Source organism: Podarcis melisellensis (genome assembly GCF_964234715.1).
Source record: "Podarcis melisellensis genome assembly, chromosome: 2".
Classification (NCBI taxonomy): domain Eukaryota; kingdom Metazoa; phylum Chordata; class Lepidosauria; order Squamata; family Lacertidae; genus Podarcis; species Podarcis melisellensis.
The window spans coordinates 104,702,431-104,718,635 of NC_138529.1; the positions used below are offsets into that span (position 1 = coordinate 104,702,431).

General features: G+C 49.7%; 2 protein-coding genes and 1 long non-coding RNA gene across 3 annotated transcripts in view; all 3 read left to right on the top strand.

Moving 5' to 3' along the window:
- LOC309365337 overlaps positions 1-16,158 on the top strand; it is a 51,034-nt gene extending 34,876 nt beyond the window's left edge. Inside the window, exon 2 of the long non-coding RNA XR_014166027.1 lies at positions 14,034-16,158. This is a non-coding gene — a long non-coding RNA (uncharacterized lncRNA). The remainder of the gene's footprint in view (positions 1-14,033) is intronic.
- TMA7 (translation machinery associated 7 homolog) lies at positions 292-3,539 on the top strand. Its single transcript, XM_081903484.1, has 4 exons — positions 292-447; positions 1,793-1,848; positions 2,203-2,290; positions 3,348-3,539. The coding sequence occupies exons 1-4, from the start codon at positions 432-434 to the stop codon at positions 3,380-3,382; spliced, it is 195 nt and encodes a 64-aa protein (XP_081759610.1). The 5' UTR covers positions 292-431; the 3' UTR covers positions 3,383-3,539.
- Positions 7,495-13,320, top strand: LOC309365051 (uncharacterized protein). Its single transcript, XM_081903175.1, has 3 exons — positions 7,495-7,748; positions 10,486-12,766; positions 12,923-13,320. The coding sequence occupies exon 2, from the start codon at positions 10,565-10,567 to the stop codon at positions 11,519-11,521; it is 957 nt and encodes a 318-aa protein (XP_081759301.1). The 5' UTR covers positions 7,495-7,748; positions 10,486-10,564; the 3' UTR covers positions 11,522-12,766; positions 12,923-13,320.
- Positions 16,159-16,205: the final 47 nt, after the last annotated feature.

The window sequence follows — 16,205 nt, forward strand, 5'->3', positions numbered from 1 at the left end:
TTCACGCTCAACTCTCCGAACGGACCGTATTATTTTTTAGGCGTCGCTCTAACCCTTTCCCCTTCTATCTCTATGGTCTCGCTATATCAGTTTGGACGTCGCTCTAGCCCTTTCCCCGTCTATCTTTATGGTCTCGCTATAGCCATCTAGACGTCGCTCTAGCCTTTTCTCCGGCTATCTCTATGGCCTCTCGCTATATCCTTTAGATGTCGCTCTAGCCCTTTCCCCGTCTATCTCCATGGTCTCTCTAGCCCTTTCCGCCTCTATGGCAGAAGTGGTGTTTCCGGGCCGGGCGGAAGTGATTTCCTGCGTCATACCTGCGACTGATTCGTGCTGCCCCTTTTCCTTTCCTCCCCGGCGTCAGGGCCTTCGGGTGTCGGAACGAGCGGAGGGTCGGGGAGAAGCGAGCCAGCAAGCGAGGAGGAATCATCATGTCGGGACGCGACGGTAATAAATCTCGGTGAAGGGGCAGTGATGGCGGGAAGGCTGCGGGCGGCAGTTGGCAGAGATTTACTGGTGGGAAGGGGCGCCTCCTGGGTTGTGGGCCTAAGCAGGGAAAAGGTCTCGTTGGGAGGGACCGCAGCTTCGGGTCCCACTGCCAGCTGCGCGCCTTCTTCAACAACCCGGCCTTAAATAACAGCAGCCACATCTCCTGGGAGCAGAGGGACCCACACGGCAAGGGGATGGTGTTGCGGTCCGCTAATCGGGCCCAAGCTGCCTTGGTCACTGAAAAGCCAATAAATGCCATAGACAGAGGAGATTTCCCACCATCACTCGTTTATTCAGCAGCGTAAAACAGAGCGGAAGGTCCGTATAGTTAAATCCATGGTTTCCCCAGTGGTGATGTATGGAAGTGAGAGCTGGACCATAAAGAAGGCTGATCGCCGAAGAATGGATGCTTTTGAATTCTGGTGCTGGAGGAGACTCTTGAGAGTCCCATGGACTGCAAGAAGATCAAACCTCTCCATTCTGAAGGAAATCAGCCCTGAGTGTTCGCTGGAAGGATAGATCCTGAAGCTGAGGCTCCAATACTTTGGCCACCTCATGAGAAGAGAAGACTCCCTGGAAAAGACCCTGATGTTGGGAAAGATGGAGGGCACAAGGAGAAGGGGACGACAGAGGATGAGATGGTTGGACAGTGTTCTCGAAGCTACCAGCATGCGTTTGACCAAACTGCGGGAGGCAGTGGAAGACAGGAGTGTCTGGCGTGCTCTGGTCCATGGGGTCACGAAGAGTCAGACACGACAACAAAACAGATCGGGGAAGCCACACTCAGCAGTGTGATTGTGAAGCCGCCCCAAACAGCCTTTGTTCATACTTTTTATAGGCATGCCCCTCCCTTTTCCCCTTTCGAGGTTCCTTGCACTGATCAAAACAGGACACCCTGCCTGGAGATCTTGAAGGGGAGAGTTGCCTGGCAGAGGGAGATTTTCCTGAAAATCACCTAGCAATGTTATCAGGTCTTGACATATTTGTGGTTCACCCTCCTAAATTCTAAAGCAGGCAGTTTTTTACAGACGCAAAATGGCATCAGTTAGGCTAACCAACAAAACAGGACAAGAACAGGCCTCTGGCTTTTCCTGAGACCCCACAATGGCACCTGCAATATCCAAAATCCTAATATTCAAAACCCCAGGGCCCCTCTCGCCTCAAGCAAAGAACAGTGGGAGCATGGCATAGGTTATGAAACAGGTTGATTTCTTAAGATGCCACAAGACTCTCTCCTAATTGCCTGCCATTGCCCCGGAGTCTGTCACTTATCACCTCTCTCTCTCTCTCCCTTCTCCCGCAGGTGGCAAGAAGAAACCTTTGAAACAGCCCAAGAAGCAAGCAAAGGAAATGGATGAGGTGAGAAACGTGTAAGGGGGTGTAGAGTGAAGGAAGGGTGGTGGTACTGTGGAGAAACTGTGATTTAGGAATACGGGGAGAGATGGTTGGTGAGGCAGCATCTTACTACGAGTATTGTGGGCTCCACATAACTGCTCTTCCAATCCCTAATAGCATTATCCGTGGTCACTCCAGAATGAGCCGGCTAGACTACTGTGTGTTTTGTGCCGACAGCTGCTTTTTGAAAGCAGTGCCCTTCTCCCCTTTCGGAAGGAAAGAAGTCCGAGTTCATTTTGACATCGTTCGGTTGTCATTGTGGATTTATAATTCCAGTTCGTTGCTGTTTCACGCTGTTACTTACAAATGTCCCAACAGGAAGACAAAGCGTTCAAGCAAAAACAGAAGGAAGAGCAGAAAAAACTTGAAGAGTTGAAGGCAAAAGCAGCTGGCAAGGGCCCACTTAGTAAGTGGCTTTTTCTAAAACTGTATGCAAATGAAGAATTACCTTGAGCGATATGACTGCTGGGCAGACATAGACACTGGGAGGAGCTCAAGGTTAGGGAAATAGGGCTAATGTGCCAAGCCTAACAGATCTAACATGGTATGTTGTTCACTGCTTTTAGAAACTTGTGCTTACACTTGCCTGTTTCCTATTTAATTTTATTACCCCCCCCATCCACATTTTAAAAGGGCACAGGATGTCAATCAAATCAACCAACGGCCTGGTTAAAAAGGGAAAACCCTGGGAGAGCATTCCACAGATGGGGAGCCACTGCAGAGAAGGCCCGTTCTCAGGTTGCCCCCTCCGGACCTCTCGAGGTCTAGCCTTCTGGTTCCAAGACATGAAGAGTACCGTATTTTTCGCCCTATAGGATGCACTTTTTCCCCTCCAAAAATGAAGGGGAAATGTGTGTGCGTCCTATGGGGCGATTACAGGCTTTCAGTGAAGCCTGGAGAGCAAGAGGGGTCGGTGCACACTGGCCCCTCTCGCTCTCCAGGCGTCGCGGACCTCTCCGCAATCAGCGGGAGCCAGCACTGGGCTCCCACGGCTTGCAGAGAGCTGCCTGCTTGGGGGCTGGGGTCGGGAGAAGCTCGGGCGGGCCTCCCCCGCCCCAGCCCCGCGTCTGGGGGGAAAATAATCCCCCCCTTTATTTCCCCCCCAAAAAACTAGGTGCGCCTTATGGGACGGTGCGTCCTATAGGGCGAAAAATATGGTAGTTGGCAAGTCCTGGTTAGATAGATAGGGCTTCAGTTAAATGTAAATGAGACAAGTGCCTTGCAGAGCTCCTAGAATCTCTTCTGGGATATCATGCATACTGGACAGCTACCTGATTTTTCAGAGTTTAGACTGCCTTATGACAATTTATTTCTATGTATATGCACTGGATGAGGAGAAAAGCAATTTATCCAATATGGCCCTTAGTAAGTCCAGGATGAGAGATGGACTTCTGGATTTTGCTTCTAATACCACATGTTAACTCTCTTTCCTAAGCCTGATAGTAATGTATTTCCTTTTGCAGCTGGAGGTGGAATTAAGAAATCTGGTAAAAAGTAGCAGATTTGATGCGACTGCATGGCAAGAAAAGCATTCACTCTCACTGGATGCTTGGCACTAGGATGGATTTCCAGGCTGATGTTGTGGAAAACATTAATTTGAGCACCTTTGTACATTTCGTTCAAACAAAATAAATGGCGCTTTTTTTGGTTAATGTCCGCTGAGTTTCTTTATTTGTGTCCTTTGGTTCCTGTGGTGGGTGACCAGGAGATAAGGCAGAAGTCCTCCAGATATTAATGGACTACAGCTCTCATCATTCTGCTTCAGAGACTGCAGAGTATTTATATTGAGCAGCAGAATAAAGAGATATTTAATGAAGGGGCATGCAAAACAGAAAAAGAGAGGATCTATTAAGGGACGCGGGTGGCGCTGTGGGTTAAACCACAGAGCCTAGGGCTTGCCGATCAGAAGGTCGGTGGTTCAAGTCCCCGTGACGGGGTGAGCTTCCGTTACTCGGTCCCTGCTCCTGCCAACCTAGCAGTTCGAAAGCACACCAGTGCAAGTAGATAAATAGGTACCACTCCGGCGGGAAGGTAAATGGCGTTTCCGTGCGCTGCTCTGGTTCGCCAGAAGCGGCTTAGTCATGCTGGCCACTTGACCCGGAAGCTGTATGCCGGCTCCCTCGGCCAATAAAGCGAGATGAGCGCCGCAACCCCAGAGTCGGCCATGACTGGACCTAATGGTCAGGGGTTCCTTTACCTTTACCTTATTAAGGTCCTTAACTGTTTGTTAGAAGTGAGTGAGCTTGCACAAGTCTGGTTGGCTTCTCTGATAACGTAAGAACATAGGAAGTTGTGTTATACTCATTGAGACCACTGGCCCATCTACTTCATTACCGTTGACCCTGACTGACGCTGAGCTATGGCCCTTCATATCAAGCGAAGCCCCAGCTCTCTAAAGTCTCTGTGAAGATGACCAAGCGCAGGAGAACCAAAGCTGCAGGCTTCACATCCAGCTCCGCAGGCTGCCTGAAAAAGAAAAACTATACCGTGGATGTCTTCATCCAGTGAATTTCAGAGAGAAGTCTCTGTCATGGATCAGTGCAAACTGGGCAGGACCACCAACAGGGCCTCCCCCCTACCATTTAGAGCAGGCATGCCCAAACTTGGCCCTCTAGCTGTTTTGGGGTTACAATTCCCATCATCCCTGACCACTGGTCCTGTTAGCCAGGGATGGTGGGAGTTGTTGTCCCAAAACAGCTGGAGGGCCAAGTTTGGCCATCACAGATATCGAGGGTCTGAGATGGTTGATATTAGAGGAGACACTATTTCAGGTCCTCTTCTTTGGTGATCACTTGTAGCTGAGTAAGATTGTCTTCCATGAACACAGTCTTGACAGTGAGTCCATAAAGTGTCTCTGGTGGCGCATTCTGGATCCACACATCCTTCTACACAAGACTTAGGATTCCGGGCGGGAGTTGATCACGGTGAGGGTTTGCCAAACGTGCCTTCCTCTTAACACATTTCTCCCTTTCATCCTGAGTTCGAGCGTACTATTTCAAGTACTTGAGTCCAAAAGCCTTCAGAGTTTTCTCCACTAGTACTAGCACCTTGAATTGTGCCTCATAGCTCACTGACCCCATAATTCTGAGGGATTCCCTCCATCCCAGGCTGTAGGTCGTGTTTCGTTGGTCCCAGCAAATCCCTCCAGGCTGTGAGAGGGCATAACCATCCCATATCTGTTCAGTGCGACCCTGCTGCATGCCTTTTGTTTGACCTCTGCGTCTTTCCCATCAATGGAGAAGACTACATCGGAGGGCATCTCAGTGGTACAAGCGGTGCTAATTTTCCTAGGGAAATTTCTGCAAGTGGTCTTGATGCTTCTGGCCTGGCCAGAAATCCATGCAAACCTCCATATTGGAGGGCTCAGCTCTTTGCCCTTCAGCCTACTGTATCTGTACTTTTTATGATGGATACGCCATGTCTTAGAAAAACAGGACATATGGCAACCCTACCAGCATGGGCGTAGGCAGTGACGTAGCTACTTGCTCTGGCACCCAGAGCGGCAATCCGCCCACAGGGGCAGGGTGATCTGCCATGGCAAGCCACCCACGGAGTCCACCTGGCAGACGCAAGCCCCACGCTGCCGTCCCAGGAGAGACGTGGCTCAGACAAGAATACAGTGGTACCTCAGGTTACATACGCTTCAGGTTACATACGCTTCAGTTTATAGACTCCGCTAACCCAGAAATAGTACCTCGGGTTAAGAACTTTGCTTCAGGATGAGGTCAGAAATCGTGCAGCAGCGGCGCAGCAGCAGCAGGATGCCCCATTAGCTAAAGTGGTGCTTCAGGTTAAGAACCGTTTCAGCTTAAGAACGGACCTCCGGAACGAATTAAGTACTTAACCTGAGGTACCACTACAGTGGTTAAGAACTTAATTTGTTCTGGAGGTCCGTTCTTAACCTGAAACAGTTCTTAACCTGAGGTACCACTTTAACTAATGGGGCCTCCTGCTGCTGCTGCCTTGCCGCCGGAGCACGATTTCTGTTCTCATCCTGAGGTAAAGTTCTTAACCTGAGGTACTATTTCTGGTTTAGTGGAGTCTGTAACCTGAAGTGTATGTAACCTGAAGCATCTGTAACCCAAGGTACCACTGTACTCTTCTCCCACCCCCCCACCCCTGTAACATTAAACCTCAAGATAACATTCATTCATTTGTGGCCTCATTATTTGCCTCCATTTTTCTGTTTTTCCTTGCTCTCCCAGTACGGGGTAAAATTTGTGTGCGACTGATTTGCATGCTGCGTTTTCAGTTGGGTGAGCAGAGGCAGGAGTGCTCTCATATGTGCTGTTCCTGCTAAAAACACAACAGTCCAAATTGACCCAGAGATGGCTGCAGTGGGTGGATAAGGTTATATTTGGAGCAATGCAAGTCCCTTTTGCCCTTCCGGCTGCCTTTAAGAGGGGATTAGATTCTATTGATGCCACCTTATTTCGCTTTAGCTCAGAGTTTTAAAAGAAGCCTTCAGCAGAGGTGAAGGAAAAAAATTTGGAAATCTGGTTATTCCAAATTCTTCTACTTTTTGTTTTTACTGCCCCCCTCCACCAGCAACTTGCTGCTTCAAAGGCTGCAAAGTTTCTCAGCTACGTTTTTTGTGATCTGTCTTTTGTTTTGTAAAGCACTGTTTTGTTTTCCAGAATAGGGTTGTATTCTCAGGCGCAAGCGCTTGAAAGCGGGGATTTCAAAACATTTATGTTTTCGGTTCTGATACCAACATTTACTACTATAAATTAGTAGAAATTTAGAAAACATCTGAAGGGAAGTTCAGGGAAGTTTTTAATGTGTGACATTTTGATGTATTTTTAATCTTTGTTGGAAGCCGCCCACAGTGACTGGGGAAACCCAGTCAGATGGGCGGGGTACAAAAAAATTATTATTATTATTATTAATGAACAATAAAGATTTTTTAAAAAAATGTTTTGTCAAAAGTGAGAAAGGACAAACGGACAGGATATCCTCCGTTTCTCCAGCATGGTAAGGACAGAGTACACAGGAGCATAGTGGAAGACGTGAATTGGGGGACTGTGAACGTATGTCATGGGAAGAGAATTTTCTGTCATTTTCTTCGAAGGCCAGACTCTCATGAGATTCTGGGCTGAGTGACAGCTCCTGCTTTTTCCTCCAGCCAGGAGCCCGTACCCTCCAACATTTCTCCATGAAAATAGGGACGTCCTACCATGCCCTCCTACATTTCTCCGATGAAAATAGGGACGCCCAGAGGAAAAGTGGGACGTTCCAGAATCAAATCAGAAAGCAGGAATGGCTTCTGTAAATCCGGGACTGTCCACACTTGGAGAGTCTGCAAAACGTTTCCCTTGAGCATGCCAAGAGCGCCATTCCCGCCCCCGCATGCCTTAGGCGCCCTCTCTTCTGGGATTAGCAAAGCTCGAGCTCCAGGCCTCTAATTTTAGAAATTAAACCGGGAACGGGCGGAGTGGAGGCGGTGGAGGAAGCGGAGGCGGAGGCGGCCCGACGGGGACGCACAGACGGGCGGAGGTGGCTGCTTGCTCTGCGGCCGCCAGAGGGCTCTTGCGGCGGCTGCTCGGCTCTCCTCGTCGGCTCAGACCTGGGTTGCGCTTCCTAGGTCAGGGTCTACAGCTGCTTCCTCCATTGCGAGCCCGGAGAAGTCGGTGCGCCTTTTGGAGAGGGAAGGTGCCTTTTGCGCACGCCGCGCTCCGGGGAAGCCACCCGGGGACCCCCAGAGCCGCGCCTGGTGGGCGCTGGGGGGTGACCCCCACCCGTGCGGTGGAGGCAAGCCGGGGAGCCTCCCTCCGAGGGGGCTCCCGCGCCTGTGACCCCCACTGCTGCCACTCCGGACCCCCTTTGACTTGGGCACCCAAGGAGGGAGAATCGCCCACTGGCAGGTTAGCGGCCACGGCAGTGGGTGCGCGGGTGGGTTAAAAAGGGGTGTCAGCGGGTGGGGGGGGGGAGAAGGAAGGGGGACAAACGCCGGAGTCGATGCAGCGAGGGGGGCGGCTAGCTTGGAAAGTGGAGTCCACTCCGAATTCAAGTCTCCATCCGAGGGCCTCGCGCCCAGGTCACGCTTGCTTTCAACATCGCAGTGCGATTTTGCGCACGTCGTCTTTTAAAAAGAAGAGACTCGACGGCCAGATCAGCGTGCTTGATCGCGATTCTCTGCTTGTCTGCACAGGCTTGGCAAATGTGGCGCAGATAAGCCTAGTGGCCCCTTGGGACATATGCTGTCGAGGTGGTTTCATAGAATTGTGGAGTTGGAAGGGAGCCCGAGGGTCATCTATTGCAACCCCTTGCCATCCAGGAAAATCAGCTAAAGCATCCATGACAGATGTCTATCCAACCTCTGCTTAAAATCCTCCAAGGAAGGAGGGGGGTGGGGAGACCGCTTCACTGTCGCGTCAGAAAGTTATTTCTGATGTTTAGTCGGGATCCTAGTACTTGAAGAAACAACTCTCCCTATACAGTGGTATCTTGGGTTACATAGGCTTCAGGTTACATACGCTTCAGGTTACAGACTCCGCTAACCCAGAAATAGTACCTCAGGTTAAGAACTTTGCTTCAGGATGAGAACAGAAATCATGCAGCGGCGGCGCAGTGGCAGCAGGAGGCCCCATTAGCTAAACTGGTGCTTCAAATTAAGGACAGTTTCAGGTTAAGAACGGACCTCCAGAACGAATTAAGTACTTAACCTGAGGTACCACTGTACCAGCCTCCCTCTTCATACCCTCTTCAGGGGTGGTCTTCTAGTCCCATTATGGGAGGAGATGCCTCAGGTGGCCTTCCCTGGAGGAGTGCCCACCCTCCATTTATTGAAGGCCCGCCCCTCTCAGGTACTGACTTTGGGCTGACTTTGCATTGTGGTCCCAACCTGAAAACATTCCCACTTTACCCATGTTCAGTAAGGAGCTTACTGAAACAATAAGCTGAATTCTTAAGTTGTGATACTGCCTGCAGGTTTCTTTCAAGGCGGTTTTGGAATCCTGAGTGGTGCGTTTGTGTCAATTCCGATATTTCCGCCTGCTCTCATTGTTTTGTGAATTGTATTGTTTGGTGGTTTTCTACACAACTCACCCTGGGATTGTTACTGGATGAAAGGAAGGATAGAAAAATTGGTAAAGGAATCTGGAGCCGTGTTCAGGCATTATACTCACGGGTAGGTACAGATTGAAGGGACGCGGGTGGCGCTGTGGGTTAAACCACAGAGCCTAGGACTTGGTGATCGGAAGGTCGGCAGTTTGAATCCCCACAATGGGGTGAGCTCCCGTTACTCGGTCCCAGCTCCTGCCCACCTAGCAGTTTGAAAGCATGCCAATGCAAGTAGATAAATAGGTACTGCTCTGGTGGGAAGGTAAACGGCGTTTCCGTGTGCTGCTCTGGTTCGCCAGAAGCGGCTTAGTCATGCTGGCCACATGACCCGGAAGCTGTACGCTGGCTCCCTCGGCCAATATAGCGAGATGAGCGCCGCAACCCCAGAGTCGGTCACGACTGGACCTAATGGTCAGGGGTCCCTTTACCTTTAGGTACAGAATAGCCCCCTTGCCGTGGACGCTGTGCGCATCAAGGCATTCCACCTTCTGGTATTCGCAGTATGCAAACATCTGCATGTGTCAAAGCCCTGCAGATGTTGTGCTTTGTGCATGGATGCTGGGGAGAAAGGGGTTAATCAGCATGCATAGTGTCAGAACTATGGCTACTCAGGGTAACTCCTGCACCTTCCTTGTGTTGTTGACTTATTTGTGAGCATAACTCCTGGAATAGGACTAGGGTGCAGTAGTTATTCTGGCTTAGAATAACTGGAATAGAAAAGTCATTCATCTGGCTTCCTATGAATGAACTCATGTATGCATTTCATGCTGCAAGTCTGAGTATGTTTAGTTTTATTATTGGAGCATTTATTTTTCCGCCGCTTGAAGGTAATAAAACTTCAGCGTGGTTTGCAGAAAGAACAAAACGATAAAATTGCCAGTACGAAACAGTTAGAAACAATTCATTTTTTTAAAATGAATGAATGATTTAATTTTTTTTACTGTTTTGTTTTTATTTTATGCTTTTACCCTGTATTTTTATCTTTTGAACTATCCTGAGATCTTTCAAGTGAAGGGCAGTATATAAATTTAATTTTTTTAATTATTATTATTAATAATTTATTTATACCCCGCCCATCTGGCTGAGTTTCCCCAGCCACTCTGGGCAGCTTCCAATTGAGTGTTAAAAACATCCCTAAACAGGCTGCCTTCAGATGTGTTTTAAAGATAGGAGAGCTGCTTATTTCCTTCACATCTGATGGGAGGGTGTTCCACAGGGTGGGCGCCACTACCGAGAAGGCCCTCTGCCTGGTTCCCTGTAGCCTCACTTCTCGCAATGAGGGAACCGCCAGAAGGCCCTTAGAGCTGGACCTCAATGTCCGGACAGAGCGATGGGGGTGGAGACGCTCCTTCAGGTATACAGGACCGAGGCCGTTTAGGGAAAACCCACCTGATTTGACTCTTCCCACATCTCGGTGGAGCAGCTCCCATACCGATCTGGGCACGAGTAGAGAAGCTCTCCAAATCTGTGTCAATATGCATAACATGAGCATTCAACGTAAGTGACTCTGACTGATCTTTTATTATGATGCTTCTGCAGGTACAGGGAGTCGTGCAGAGGAGGATACAGTGCCATGGAAGGTGTTTTGCAAAGCCTGTTCCTCTGAAAGCCCTGCAAGATGCTGACCCCCAATCCCGAGTGCAGCCAGCCCCGTGAGAGCAACAGCAAGACTAGAGGAGGGGAAGAGGCGATGCCTCGCGCCCGCCCCGCCGCGAAAGCCGTCCAAGGCATCCGCAAACGCAAGGACTTTGTGGTGTGCCAGCAGGGCGCTCCGGCGGAGGAGAAGCCCAACATCTGCATCGAGTGCGGGAAGACCTTCAGCCAGAACTCCAGCCTGGTCAACCACCGGCGCACGCACTCCGACGAGAAGCCGTACAAATGCCCCGACTGCGGGAAAAGCTTCGGGGTGAGCTCCAGCCTCAACCGGCACCAGCGGATCCACACGGGCGAGAAGCCCTACAAGTGCGGCGAGTGCGGCAAGCGGTTCAACGACAAGTCCAACCTGACACAGCACCAGAGGATCCACACGGGCGAAAAGCCCTACAAATGCATCGACTGCGGCAAGAGCTTCAGCCGCAGCTCCCACAAAAAGCACCACCTGCGTCACCCGCCGGGGAAGAAGCTGGGCAAGGGGGGCGCCGCCGCACAGGCGGACGGGGCCTGCGCGGCCAGTGCCAAGCCCAAGCCCAGGAGGAAGGTGGAGGTGCTGAACACCTGCACCGAGTGCTGGCAGAGCTTCAGCCAGAACGCCGACCTCATCAAACATATGCGCATCCACACCGGCGAGAAGCCCTACCAGTGCAGCGTCTGCGAGAAGAGCTTCAGCGTCAGCTCCAACCTCTTCCGGCACCAGCGGATCCACACGGGCGAGAAGCCCTATGTGTGCTCCAGCTGTGGGAAGAGGTTCACCGACAAATCGACCTTGGTGCAGCACCAGAGGATCCACACCGGGGAGAAACCGTACTCCTGCCGGTTTTGCGGCAAGAGCTTCAGCCACAGCTCCCACCACAAGAGACACGAGAAGATCCACAAGGCGGACTACCCCATACTGGCCTACTCGGCCCCGCTGAGCTAGCAGGTTGCCGGAGAGCAGAGCGTTCCAAACTGCGTGTCGCGGCACGTTCAGTGTGTCAGCCATGGTGTCCAGGCGTGTCGCCGTGAACGCTCCTCCCGGGGATGGAAATCAGGTCCGTTTAACTTCCGGTTTGCTAGTGGGACTGAATTGCCATGTCGTGAAATGACGCCCATCTGGAAAGCGTGTCGCCGACGTTGAAAGTTTGGAAAGCTCTGTCTTAGGGGGGGGGAAGGGGGTTCCCTGCTGGGGAGTCTTTTTCAGAAGCACACAAGCCCCTTTGGAAGCTAGCAGGCGAAAAAGCCTGGTGGGGTGGGAATGGGACGGAAGGGGAGGGGAGCCCGCTGGACATCTCACCAATTGCCAGCTTACTAGCACATCAGCTGGTGATTTTCGGATCTTGAGATCTAGATACAGTGGTACCTCGGGTTACAGACACTTCGGGATACAGACACTTCAGGTTACAGACTCCGCTAACCCAGAAATAGTACCTCGGGTTAAGAACTTTGCTTCAGGATGAGAACAGAAATTGTGCTCCGGCGGCGCGGCAGCAGCAGCAGGAGGCCCCATTAGCTAAAGTGGTTCTTCAGGTTAAGAACAGTTTCAGGTGAAGAACGGACCTCCAGAACGAATTAAGTTCTTAACCCGAGGTACCACTGCCTTCCATCCCAAAGGGGACATATCTGGGCTAAATGGCAAAAGCATATGGCAGTGATTTTTCTTGATGGCTCTGCTCCAGACTGCAAGTGGGAGTGGGGTGTCGTATTTTAAAGACCTCCCCATTGATCAAACACCTTGCTAGTTCTTTATTATTAAAAAAAAGCACATTAGGAGCACAAGGCGAGGTTGCTGGATCAGGCCAATGGCCCATCTAGTCCAGTGTCCTGTTCTCACTGCGTTCCGCCAGATGCCTGTGAGCAAACAGGACTTGAGATTAACAGCCACTCTCCCAACCTGGGTTCCCCAGCAGCTATTATTCAGAGGCCTCTCTGAGAGTGGAGGTGGAGCCTGTGCATTTTGGCCAGAGTATCAGCGGCAACCTTTTCCTCTGATGTGCTAGTTTTCTGCAAATGGAAGGGTTTCAAAGGAATGTGGGAGAGTATGCAAAAATGTGACAAACCCCCACCACCTGCAGTCTGAAGTGGTCCAGTCTGTTTGGCGTGAGTTTGCCGGACATAGATCAACTCTTGGTCTCAGCACTGATTCTCCCGACGTTTTCCTCCAGAACCGGTTCTGGCGGTGAAACCAGTGGCGTAGCGTGGGGGGTGCAGGGGGGGCCCGGCCGCACCGGGCACAACATCTGGGGCTTAGGGTTAGGGGGCGCAAATCCACGGGTTAGGGGGTGCAAATTACTTGCCTTGCCCCGGGTGCTGACAACCCATGCTACGCCACTGGGTGAAACAGCCTCACTTAAAAAACAGAGCTCTTACAGTGAACATCTCCTGAAGCCTTTGCTGCTTTTGGCTAAGCTCAAAAGCTCCCTGCTATATACATTAAAAAGAACAGCTCTTCTTAGAGTGACTGTGATTCTGCTTTTCAGACTTTGAAATGGCTGCGCCCGTTTTTTCTTGCCACTTTGTGTAGTTTTCAAAGTAGGGAGGGGGTCCTTTGATCCCAACCAATCCAAAACTTACTCACCCGATGAGGAGGACTGAAACCGTAATCTGGAAAGCTTCCCTGAAAAGGCAAGGTTTTGATCTACCTGTTCTTTGGAGAATATCATTAGTTCTATCAGGACATTGTGTGCTCTGCATTACCTTTCTGTAAGTCATATTTTATAAATGTTTGTCATTCAAAGGCAATCAGGTGTGGTGAAGCCGACCCTTTTGCTCTCCACAGAATAGAGCGCTACAGTGTACGGGTTAGTAGTATCTTGTCTCCTGGTTCCCACTAGTGTCCTTTCCACAAATATGCACCATACCTCAGTTATTTCGCCACCCCCTTTCTTCAAAAGCGTAGTTGGACAGTTTTTCCAGCTCCAGTGAACATGCCAGCAGGGTATAATAGGGCTGGAGGAACTTTGTCTCTCTGCATATTTAATTTGCATGCAATTAACACAATGTGCATAAAAACAACAAGCAGAGGATGCTCATTAATAGATTTAGCTTCCCTTGTGCTGCTGATTAAGTTTCTGGTGTTGGGCCTCTGAGATTCTTTGCAGACAATCAGTAGTTAGCGGTGGTCTCAGTTTTTACATTGCCACTTGGTTTAGCGTTAGGTTTATTAAATTTTACGTATTGTGGCCCTCTTACAAAAAGCCCCAAAGTGATTTAAGGTAAAGGTAAAGGGACCCCTGACCGATAGGTCCAGTCGTGACCGACTCTGGGGTTGCGGCGCTCATCTCGCTTCATTGGCCGAGGGAGCCAGCGTTTGTCCGCAGACAGCTTCCGGGTCATGTGGCCAGCATGACTAAGCTGCTTCTGGCGAACCAGAGCAGCACATGGAAACACCGTTTACCTTCATGCTGGAGCGGTACCTATTTATCTACTTGCACTTTGTGCTTTCGAACTGCTAGGTTGGCCGGAGCTGGGACTGAGCAACGGGAGCTCACCCCGTCGCAGGGATTCGAACTGCCGACCTTCCGATCGGCAAGTCCTAGGCTCTGTGGTTTAACCCACTGCGCCACCCGCGTCCTTTTATCACTGTCAAGTGATTTACAACCTAGTAAAAAGTGCCGCGATAAAATCACACGATAAATGTAATTAGAAGCAGATTTAACAAATAGGGCATCTTGATATCATCGGCTTGGCCCAAATGTCTGGGAAAACAAAAATCCTCTTACCTGCTGCTGAAACGATAGCAAGGTTGGCACTAAGACGGCCCGTTCTCTCATCGCCATCCTCTGGACGTCCCTTGGAAATGATGTGCAGAATAACCTCAGATTATGATCTCAGGGTCTGGGCAGGTTCATATAGGAAAGGAGGTCCTTTAGATATAGGGGACATGAGCTTTAGAGGTCAAAACCAGCACTTTGAACTGAGCCTGGAAACAGTGAGCCTTGATGAAAAGTGAAAATAGGAAGAATGCACGGTGGATTACTTCCCCTGTTTTAGGCTGACTGAAGCTGCAGGAGTCATGGATGGGACACCCAATATTGTTGGGCTCAGACTCCCATCAGCCCCAGCCAACATGGCCAAGTGTCAGGGGTGATGGGAGGTGAGGCCAGAAACATCTGGGGGAGCCACATCTTCCTTATCCCTGCTGGAAGTACTGCAGGGTTCTTGCAAGCAGATCCCCTGCGCTCCATCTGCAGCCGTGCTTTGCAATTCAGCATCCCCAAAGGACAAGTGGCTAGAAAGTAATGTTGTCTGTAGGCTTTAAACTTGAAGAATTGTTTTTTTTTTAAAAAACTATTCTACTGCCCTGTCTACAAATCTTTGTTTCTTAAGACTTGTATTCCACCTTCTGTTTTAATGTACTGGAGTATAGACCCTTGGGTGCAAACACTGCCATCAAGTACGAGGGCTGTGAATGAACAGTGGGCGGTGTTAGTGGTATACTCACAGGGACCACAAGGTGGCGCTGTGGAGGGAGGCTTGACCATTTTTGCGTGGGAAACTACAGTTCTGTTGTTTTGCCTCCTCAGTGGAGTTGCCGCTCATGGTAAACTCTATGGCAGGCATGTATTTTTTTTTTGTTTTTTCCACCAGGCCTGATCAATGGTTTTCTTTAACCATTTCTCATTCCTCCACAATTAGCCGGTGCTTATATGTTATACTCAGGCATTCATATAGGAATTTCTATAAGAAGAGACCCTTCTGTGGCGTAAAATTTCCAATAAATTACCTTTGACCTTTTTGGGGTTCATGCCTTGTGCCCATATGTAGCAACCAAGCAGTTGGCATTCTCCATGCAGCATAAAAAATAAAAATAAAAAAATGGCCTGATGCATTTTGGGTTTTAGACCAGCTGTCAGAAAATCAACAAGACCCCCCCCCCCCGCCGCCCTTTGGTGTTTTAAAATTTAGCTGTACGTTTTAGATTCAGAGACTGCTATGAATCAGCCGTTTGACACAATGAAATAATTTCTTTAAAATTATGAAGGAAGTATGAAACTGTTTTTTAAAAAGGAGACCCCCCCCCATTCCCTTCACAGAGCTGCAGGTCCCAACGCTCCCTAGGAAGGGAGATTGGCCCATAAACCTCTGGGAATTGTAGCGCTGTGAGGGGGAGGGGGGTCTCAGCACCCTGAACAAACTAGCACTCCCAGGAACTTTAGAGGAAACCATGACTGCTGCAAATGGTATGCCGATGCTTTAAATGTATAGTGCAAATGGGCCCTTACTTTCGGTAACCAATACTATGCGTCGGACAAATTTCCTCTGAGCTGTTTTCTCCATGAGTATGCTTATTTATTAGAAGGTGGAAACTTAAAAAAAACTCCAAGAACTGTAAAATACATGGAGTTGGTTTATTTTCCAATCTAGCTCAGATTTCTAAGAAACTATGGTGAGGAGCTTTAGGTTTCATCATAAATCGAATAGGTATTTAAAAAAATAAACAAACTTTTGATCCTTGGAGAATGTCCTTGTCATACTTTTTGCGACTTGTTGAACTCCATTCATCTTTCACTCTGGATATTGACAAGCTAGAGTGTGGTCCAGAAGAGGTTGACCAGAATTAGGAGAGAGGTCTGGAGACCAAGTTCTATGACAAAGGGTTGAAAGAGCTGCGGAAGTGCAGCTTG

Bases quoted from the DNA above. Each gene is read 5' to 3' on its own strand.
- TMA7 (XM_081903484.1), top strand. The intron at 1,849-2,202 runs GTGAGAAACGTG...ATGTCCCAACAG, and splicing joins AAGCAAAGGAAATGGATGAG to GAAGACAAAGCGTTCAAGCA. The intron at 2,291-3,347 runs GTAAGTGGCTTT...TTCCTTTTGCAG, and splicing joins AGCTGGCAAGGGCCCACTTA to CTGGAGGTGGAATTAAGAAA.
- LOC309365051 (XM_081903175.1), top strand. From the start codon at position 10,565: ATGCTGACCCCCAATCCCGAGTGCAGCCAGCCCCGTGAGAGCAACAGC.